Source organism: Polypterus senegalus, chromosome 12 (assembly GCF_016835505.1).
Source record: "Polypterus senegalus isolate Bchr_013 chromosome 12, ASM1683550v1, whole genome shotgun sequence".
Lineage (NCBI taxonomy): Eukaryota > Metazoa > Chordata > Cladistia > Polypteriformes > Polypteridae > Polypterus > Polypterus senegalus.
Window position 1 is genome coordinate 39,292,057 of NC_053165.1, and position 9,441 is coordinate 39,301,497.

General features: G+C 37.3%; 1 protein-coding gene across 4 annotated transcripts; it reads left to right on the forward strand.

The window, feature by feature from the left end:
• The first annotated feature begins 660 nt into the window (after positions 1-660).
• Positions 661-9,075, forward strand: cnbpb (CCHC-type zinc finger, nucleic acid binding protein b). Of its 4 annotated transcripts, none has more exons than XM_039770894.1 (5): positions 661-787; positions 2,410-2,562; positions 2,798-2,881; positions 4,263-4,461; positions 8,070-9,075. In XM_039770894.1, the coding sequence occupies exons 2-5, from the start codon at positions 2,433-2,435 to the stop codon at positions 8,185-8,187; spliced, it is 531 nt and encodes a 176-aa protein (XP_039626828.1). In that variant the 5' UTR covers positions 661-787; positions 2,410-2,432; the 3' UTR covers positions 8,188-9,075. The 4 variants fall into 4 exon arrangements, with proteins under 4 accessions (XP_039626828.1, XP_039626832.1, XP_039626830.1 ...); XM_039770898.1 differs by having other exon boundaries at positions 2,798-2,860; XM_039770896.1 differs by having other exon boundaries at positions 701-769.
• Positions 9,076-9,441: the final 366 nt, after the last annotated feature.

The window sequence follows — 9,441 nt, forward strand, 5'->3', positions numbered from 1 at the left end:
AGGCTGCTGCCCCCGCGACCCGACCTCGGATAAGCAGTGGATAATGGATGGATGCTTTCTGACTTATGCCAGGTGTTGCTGGGAGAGGCTCTGGCTCCTCCAACTCTGGACTGGATAAAGCAGGAATATATAGCCGTTTTTTTATTGTATTACTGTGCATTTTATGTCATGCCTTTTCCATTGTTACAAGATTTATTGTAACACGTGTGCTGTAATTGCATATTACATATTAATATTGAAAGTAACGCCCGCATCTGAAATACAATCCAAGAGAATTTTTAATATTCTTATCCAGGAAAGGGAATACAGTTACAGAATCAAGATTTTCTTTCTCTGTAAAAGACAGTTTTCACGACAGATTTAAATAACTGGCATATAAAAAATAGAGGTATGCCTATTTAATAGTGGATAAAATGCAATGAACTGTTCATTTGACCTTCAGAATCCGGTTCAGGGTTGCGGAGGCTAGACAATATTATATTTTAGTTCGATTTAATAGCAAAAAATATTTGTGTTCAAGGTTTACGATTAACACTCCGATGACTGTGTCACAGATCCGCGAACAGATCCCTACCCACCAGTCTGTGGAGAAGTGCACATTTCGGTTTGGGGGAGAGAAACTGGAAAGACGTGCGCAATGAGCGAAGGGGGAGGGGCGCCGAAAGGGAGGGGGCCGTGCGCAAACCTCGTGTGGCGCAGCAGAGAGAGAGAGAGAGAGAGAGAGAGAGCGAGAGCGCGAGAGGAGGAGGGGAACCGAAAATAAACAGCGGTGAGTCACGTAGCGAAGGTGAGTGTGGAAAACCTGCGAAAATCTCGTCTTCGTCGCGGTTTGGGGGGGTTATCTTTTCCGTAAACCAAGTTGGCTCATAACTTGAACCCCATTGGAGTGAAAAGTAGAAGAGACCCAGTTCGAGTTATTTGTACTGAAAAGGTAAACAAGCGAGAATTGTGACGGCGCACTTTGGCCTGCTTCGTGAGGCCTGCGCGGGAAACCCGTTCTTCACGCAGCATCGTAGCCTCTGCGAACACATGGGCCTGGAAAGGACGTTTCCCAAAAAGTTACCTGCGTTTACATGAAAGAAAAACTGTAGGTTTGCGGAATGTCCGTGTCGGTTAGAGCGAGGTTACGTAACGTGTGTTGTGGTGCCGTGCCGTTCGAGTTCCACGGGCTTCTTCAGCTTTCCCGCCGATCACGTAGGCCCGAGACACGCAGAGCTATTTCGACGTTCGTCATTAACGACGATTTCGGGGTTTCATGAGGCTTGCATTTCATGAATACGTTTGTGGCGGCCGACCACGTGTACTCGCTAGTCAATACCTATTAATAGGCTGGCGGTCTTAGATGCCGCTGACGGTTTATTTCCTAAGTAATGCTGCGGCCTGGGCCACTTTATTGGGGCAACCTAAATCAATATCATCCACAAAAATTATGTCGTTTTAATATCGTCTTTCCTCAGTAGTTTTTCGAATCATGGTGTAATTTATATTTTATATTAACTTTATTAGTTTTTACGTGTTCGCGTGTCAGTTTGCGGCCTATCTTTTAATGGGTAGCTATGAAGCCTGCTCGATTGGAAACTTTCGTTTTTCCTATGACGCTTGACATGTGCGAGACCCGCCTTCCTCCGGGATAATAAAATAGTCTTAGACTTGAATCTAAGGTTTTAAATTTTTTTTTTGTTTGTTCATTATTTGCACATACCACGAGTCATTATTAACATGTAAATATAAATATCCAGAAGTTGCTGCCTGCATTAGATTCTAAGCTGTCATGGAAACGTGGCCCTGAGTTATTGCTGTATAGTTCAATTTAGGGTTATACTGAGTTGTAGTGTATATTGCACCGTGTTCAATGAAACCTTCATGTTGGAGATAGGTGTGGTTCATTGTTTAATGTTTAAATGGCATACTGTCCACCGAAAGGCTAAATCGCGCTAGTCTTTCGTGTTTTTTTTTTATTTTTTATTTGAGCTTGTTGGTGAAGTCAGTTAACTGCAGTTAATTAAGCATTAAAATGTAATAATTGCATCTGCTATTTCATAAATGTATAATTTTGTGTGTGGGTACTTATTTTTAGTAGAGTAAAAGTGGTTGTGTTTTTAATTTGCAACCTTTTTAACTGGAATGCTGCAGAAATCTTAGATAATGTAAATGTAACCTGCTTAATGTCGAAGGTGATATAAGGTAGGCTAGTTTTTCAGTAAAATGTGTTCTAAATCACGGGGGTAATGGAAAACCCTTTAAAATGAATTGAATACTAACAAAGTTGATTAGTATGTCATAAATTGCTATTAAGTATATTACCCGTTTTTGTATCAATAAATGGGGTAGACAAGAACTGTAGGAATCGTTGAAGCATTGAAAGCGTTTGTTTAATGTTTACTATTCATGTGTTAATCTTTTATTCAGGTTTTTAAACAAAACCGTTGGAAATGAGCAACAACGAATGTTTTAAATGTGGACGCACTGGACACTGGGCTCGCGAGTGTCCTAGTGGAGGAGGAAGCAGTCGTGGTCGTGGAGGAAGGAGTCGCAATCGGGGAGGCTATGTTGCAGGCAGAGGTAAGAATACTATATTGACCTTCAGACTTTTAACCCAGTGTCCCTTATTTCAACATTCCCTTGTCATTTAAGTGGCGTTGAGGGTTTTTTTTTCCTTTGATCTAAAACTGTTTCATTGTTCATTTAAAGGGAAAAATTGCTTATTTCTTCACAGCCACCCAATCAATCACAGCAAGTTTTTTTTTTTTTTTATATAAATATAGTTACCTTGCCTTCTCTCTTTCTGTCTTGTTAGAAATTTGTTATCGCTGTGGGGAAGCAGGTCATGTTGCCAAGGACTGTGAGCTTCATGAGGACGGTGGGTACATGCAATTTGAAGGTGAACGTTTTGAACTTTTACCCGAAGTTAAATAGAAGAGCAGTGCACTGTTTTGAGCATAGTTTAGTTACTTTCACGGTAAAAATCAGTTCAGTTTATTTACCAAACTATACCATATCATAATTTAACCCACTTTCAGTTGATGGTATTCCCAGTTAAGCATATTTTTAAAGTATAGCCTATCATGGTATCTGGTTTGATTTGTATTTGTTTATTTTTAGTTAAAGCTACTCTTAGAAACTTTTACAATCAATATTTTTCCTTTTTTATTTAAAGACATAATATTTCTCAGGTGTTTAAAGCCATATTTATTTATGCATCCTGTGTGGTGTATGGTACTAGGGAACTAGTACTAGACAATAATAAATGGTAAAAGATACCTTAACACAATTGGCGTACTTTTCACATTGATTATTAAAGGAATTTTCTTACCTGGTGTATTATGCAGTGATGGCTGGGGAAAAAATTAATGGAGAGCAGAAATAGTTTGATAGAATCTGTGGAGGCCAACACTATAGCAACAAAAATGTTAACATTTCACATTGAGAGAAGAAAACACAAATTGTTTAGTTATGTACTTGTATCATGCAAAACACATTTTCACTAAAGTACTGTTAAATAAACATTTCTGGAAAAATCGGTGCAAAACATCAACAGGAACCATCTTCACAAGGGGTTGTGTTTTTAATTTGCAGACAGGATTCTTGACCAGTGAAAGCAGTCAAGGACTTTTGGAACAATAGGAGGACACTTTCAGTTCAAATGCTCAATCCCTTCTGTGCAAATTTTAAGTCCATGTCCTTCACAAATTGTTTTGGAATAGCTGCGTAGCTGGCCTGTTGATTGTTATACAAGTTAATGTGAGACGTCCCACCCCAGCCATTTTTTATTGTCCTCTGCTGTACAGTGATTGGTCTCCATAGATGCCCATTCTGTTAAACCTTGCTATCTCAGTTCTCTATGAAAAAGATCAGATTAAATTTCTTTCTTTTTTTCTAGCCATCACTCCAAAGCTCATTGGGCAAGTAGTACATAAAAATTATTTTTGGGTGCAGTATTCTTTGAAGTAAGCATGACTACAAAACTGAAAGTCAGACCTGTTGCTTTAACTTTTATTTGTTAATATCACACAAATGATTTTATTGGAATAACCCAAAACCATTTATATTTTCAATCATCTTGTAATAGTTAACCAGGAAACAAATGTTTACTAATTTCTTTATAATTAAAAAATGTTCTCCAGCCTTCCTTACTACCAGTACTTTGCCAGTAATCTTTTCAGCTAAGTAGTAGATCATGTGTGTAAATAGTGATTTCTAACAGTACACAATGTTTCACTGTTTCTTTTGTATAATGCTTAGAATTTTTGTCATTTGAGTAGCCTGCTACAATTGTGGCAAAGGTGGTCATATTGCCAAGGATTGCAAAGAGCCCAAGAGAGAGAGGGAGCAACTGTGCTACAACTGTGGCAAACCTGGACATCTGGCTCGTGACTGCGATCATGCCGATGAGCAGAAGTGCTACTCTTGTGGGGAGTTTGGGCATATCCAAAAAGACTGCACTAAAGTGAAGTGCTACAGGTAATTGGCTTTGTAGTTCTTGTCAAGCCTTTCATGCAACAGATGTAAACATTTTACCACAAATTTTTTTTTTTTTTCTTCTATTGTAGCTTGCTCTGAGTTTTAACATTGTAGTGTTTTAATACATTTTCGGTGGCTTGGCAGGGTCAGTTTAAATACTCAAATTCAAAAGCATGCCCTTTATTGGCAAATTTCCTGTTATGAATGGCACTGTAAATTGTGACAACTGGGGAAACTTTTTTTTTTAATCCTAGTCTAGCCTGCAGCCACTGCCAAGGAAATGTCTCTGTCAAAGAAGGTACTTTATGCTGTTCACTGGCAAAAGTAATTCTGGGTCTACTATTGTTTAGTCTGCTACTAAATATAAACAGAAGCCTAATTTACAAAGTAATAAGCATTCATTCAAAATCCAGTAAATACATGAAAGTTAATTATTCAATAATACAATTTACCATGCCAGAAATACAAGATTGTCGCAGTTGGTTTAAGTGCTTGAGTCAAATTTGCACTTTTTTGAGGAGAACATGGTAATTTGATTTCTGTTGCCCATTAAAGGTGGTTTAAAAAGGATTTTTTTGACCTTTTGGTATGTAAAATATTGTGTAGTATTAAAGAGCACAAGTTACATTTATAAGAACAAAACGGCAATTTCAAATATAAATCTTTAGTGTGGTATGTGTTTTAGGTTTGGGTGGATTACTTAGGACAAAGCCAGAGTAGATGAACATAAGAAATCTGACAGCTCGGAGGAGACTATTCAGTTGTATGAAAGGGGCAAGTACGAAAAGCAGACATTAGGGAAGATAAAAAGATTAAATGGTTTGTCAGTCAATTTAGCCCTGAGGGTATGTAAGATTTGTCTGCAGATAAGTTTGGCTTGAGTTTCTTCTGTGAAACTTTGTGAAAGAACATAAATGGAGAAGTCAGTGTGACTAATTAATGCTTACAAAGTGTTCAAAATAAGCTTCATCAAGGTTTTGTTCTAAACAGTTCAAACATTATCACTGAAGTGAACTGCAAGCTATCTCATTGTTCTAGGTTTCAAACCATTTGTATAGGTAAACAAGAATAAAGTAAATAGATTTTGAAATGGCAGGAAGCCAGTTTGTTTTTTTCCCCATAGCTAATAGGTACAGCTCTATTGTGATATGTTTGTAACATTTGTAAGTGTTACAGCAGACAGTGCTTATCAGGTGCTGTGTTTCTGCCTTGTGAAGGGAGCTGCTGAAACAAATAAAATTTAAAATTTAGCTACATAGCATCTGTAATGTTTTTCAAAAGTATACTGATGTGTGACACTTTGTCCTGTTTTCATTGTTCCTTAAATCTTCATTGTTAATTTTGATGAAAGTATGATGTAATGTTTCTTGTTGCAAAGAGAATTTGAACCTTCTCAAGATTCACACAGCCAAGGAACACGTTGACTTTTTCTGCACCAAAGAATCTCCGCGTCCAGTCACTATTCAGGGAGTGTATGTAGAGGTTGTGTGCTTCTGTAATTACTTGGGGGCCACATCAACAATAGGTTAGAGTAGTCTTGGAACACAGAGAAAGAGGCAGAGCAGGCTCTTTTTTCTTAGGAGACTGTGTTCCTGTAATATGGGAATTTATTATTTTATTTATTTATTTAAAGAGCTTCTGTAAAAAGCCAAATTTCTTCCCGGGGACAAATTAAGTACTATCTATCCTTGTTGTTGTTTAAGGCTGAATATCTGCCTATTGCATATGTTTGAGGACAGCTGAAACTAACATCCGTGCTAAGCTTGCATAATCAAGCCCCTCTTGGGTTCTAGGAAAGGTCGTAGCTATATTTGGACTGATCATTTTGCTTAAGACTTATTTTGTGTATTTTGAAAGCTTAGTGGGAAATCTACTTCAGGTGGCCTGATTGATATTCAGCATGTGGAATAAGTATGAACTGATTAATGCAACTCCAGTTTAGTCATCGGTGGGGAGAAAGCAGTTGTCTATTAGCATGTAACAGGAGTAAATTTATATATAGCTAAATGGAACAATTTAATGGCTCCTTTGTAGATTAAACAATTAGTACACTTTACTGGTTTCTACACAAAATATTTTTAAGGCACTGCTGACTGTTTTTATTTATTTTAATTACAAGTAAATTGTAAAGTATTAAAGGTCTTAATTTTGTATAACACCTTTAAAAGAAATTATTCCACTTGGTGAATCTTTTAATTAAAAAAAAAAAATCACTTTACCTAATTGGATTTTTACATATTTCATTACAACTAAACTTGGATATTAATTGATTTTTCTTTTTGGATGAAGATGGTTTCATGGTGAAAGTTCCCTGGTTCTTAGTTTGAAACTGATGCTGTTTGCACCTTTTCTCACTGTTTTGCTTGCTTGTTTAACTTAGCTGTTTTAATTTTCTCGTCGGGTGAGATTTTACACTTAATGAGGTGCTGGATCAGGATGTCCATCTAGAAATATTTTGTGTGATCTAGCATTATCGTAGCGATCATTTTTAAGTCCATTGTTGCAGCTTTGAAGTATTCCTATTACAGTCATCACGAATGTTCCTTAACTTTTTTTTAGCTTTGACGCTGCCTTCTGTTTGAAATAAGAAATACTGGTGGTGAATGAAACTTAAATTTTATATTGATGGAAATTAGAATGAGATGATCCATGTTTTGAGTGTAGGTTTTGAAGACTATCATTCATTGTATGTGTTGAGTTGAATTAGAATAAACCAAATGTGTGTGTAAGGAGGTCTAACAAATTGCAGGGAAAACTAGGTGTTTGGCGGCAGAATTGGCACTCCAGCCACTGTTTATATATTTTAAAAAAAAAATTGTTCCTCTCTAAGTGATGTGATGCTGAGATGTCACCAATTGCATGACTGCACTTGGGTCCTAATTTGGAATTTGTCATCAGTGCCTGTTATAAACTTCAAATATATGAGTGTGTGTCTATCTCTCTCTCTCTCTCTCTCTCTCTCTCGAGTATCAAAGAGTAGGGTTAAGTAGAACTAAATAGGGTTGTACAAACACTGCAGCCTATGATAATGTGGCAAAATATACAGGGGGGCGCACTGGTTTCTTCTCCACACCCAAACTCTCTACCCCTTCCCCTAAGTATGCAGGCAATAAGTGACTAAAGAGGGCTACCCCAGGACACTGATTTGACACAATGTCCATCGTTACTTGGGGGTCTGAAGATCACATGACTTTATGCTCTGCCAGTGTCTTTGGTGGATATGAAACTTCACTTATTATCTAACCAGTTACAAAGCTGCTTGCACAAGTACATCCACATGGTGAGCTGTTCAGAGTGTTTGAAACAAAATAGACGGACATTTATTTAATGTATACACACTGCCTTGTTACTGTACCCATGCTCAAAGTTCAGTTTTCTACTTTGACTCTGTCAGTTGGGTTTAATTCAGCCTAATCATACAGTATGCTAGACAGCATTCATTAGGTTTTCTTTTGTTTGATTGCAAATTTAAATGGTAGTGAGTAACAAAAATTTTTCCCTTTTTTGTGTGTGTAGGATTGTTACTGTTAATTGGAATCCTTTATAACATTTTAGTAGCCTTTTGGTTTTTTTTGTCTGTAATTGATAAGCAGCTCTTTATCTTTTAGGTGTGGAGAAACTGGACATGTTGCTATCAACTGCAGCAAAACAAGTGAAGTGAACTGCTACCGTTGTGGAGAGTCCGGACACCTGGCAAGAGAATGCACCATCGAGGCTACAGCTTAATCCTTTTCCTTTGTCGCCCCTCCTTTTTCTGATTGATGGTTGTATTATTTTCTCTGAATCCTCTTCACTGGCCCAAGGTTGGCAGATAGAGGCTAGTCCCAGGCCAGTGAGCTTTACTTGACATGTAAAAGGAGGAAAGGGGTGGAAAAAATCGACTTTCTGCATTTAATACAAAAAAATGTTTATGTTTAGTTTGGTAGAGGTGTAATGTATAATGCTTTGTTAAAGAACCCCCTTTCCATGCCACTGGTGTATAGGGATTAATGAATGGGAAGAGATGTGCAGATTTAACCCTCTTGGGTTCTTGGAAGTAATCCTGAGTGAGAGGAAACAAATACTATTGGAAGTAAGACTTCCTCAGAATTAATTTTTACTCAAGAAAAAGAAGCTGGCCTAGGAATGTTTAACCTGTGAAGTGTTTCACAACATAAGTTATATCCGTGTCAGGCCCTATCGGCAGTATACAGCTTAAGTGGGAGTTAACTGAAAATTAAGTTATATGAAGAACCTCTAACTGTGGGAAGAAAATATCGGGAGTAGTTTGTTTTGTAAATGCCAGCTGCTTGCGGCAACAGTGCTGAGGTTGAAGATAGAAATTAGGCCAAGGTTTCGGTCACAATTTTTCAAAGTAGATTAGTGTAAACCCAGAGCAGAAGACAAACTTCAAGAACAAGAAAAAGCAGAGTCTGAAGTTATGAGTAAGAAGAATGTTTTCACAGAAATCAAAATGTTATTTTTGTACAATATTATCACTTAGACTACTGTAAAAAATATCATTTGCTTGTACTCAGTTTTTAAGTCGGAAGGTAAATGCAACTGAAGTCCTAGAAAATAGAAATGTAATTTTAAACTATCAATAAAGCTGGAGGAGGAAGGGGAGAAAGACTTGAGCTTTTTTATTTGTTTCTACTGACTTAGTTTTTACATTTTTTTTTGGTGTGGAATCTGGTCCCTGTATTATAGTGCCTTAGGAATGTCCTCACTCTGTTCTTGTGTTTTTACATTCAGCCACCTGAAAGTACCAATACCCTACAGTGGATCTTTCTTACTGATTTTGGAAAGGGACATTCCTTTTTTAACTATGAAACGGTTATAAAGACTAGAGCGTAGAAATCACCAAACTTTGATCGCTAATAGTGTCACATTCTTTATCCTTAATTTAAGTAACCTTCCCTTCAAAGTAAACTGTGGGCTGTGTAAATGGTTGAGGTTGCTTAAATGCCAAGGTATTGGTTATATCTGAAAATATTTCTC

Excerpts from the sequence above, each read along its gene's own strand:
- cnbpb (XM_039770894.1), top strand. The coding sequence starts at position 2,433 with ATGAGCAACAACGAATGTTTTAAATGTGGACGCACTGGACACTGGGCT. Across the intron at positions 2,563-2,797 it reads AGGCTATGTTGCAGGCAGAG|AAATTTGTTATCGCTGTGGG; the intron begins GTAAGAATACTA and ends CTGTCTTGTTAG. Across the intron at positions 2,882-4,262 it reads TGGGTACATGCAATTTGAAG|CCTGCTACAATTGTGGCAAA; the intron begins GTGAACGTTTTG and ends TCATTTGAGTAG.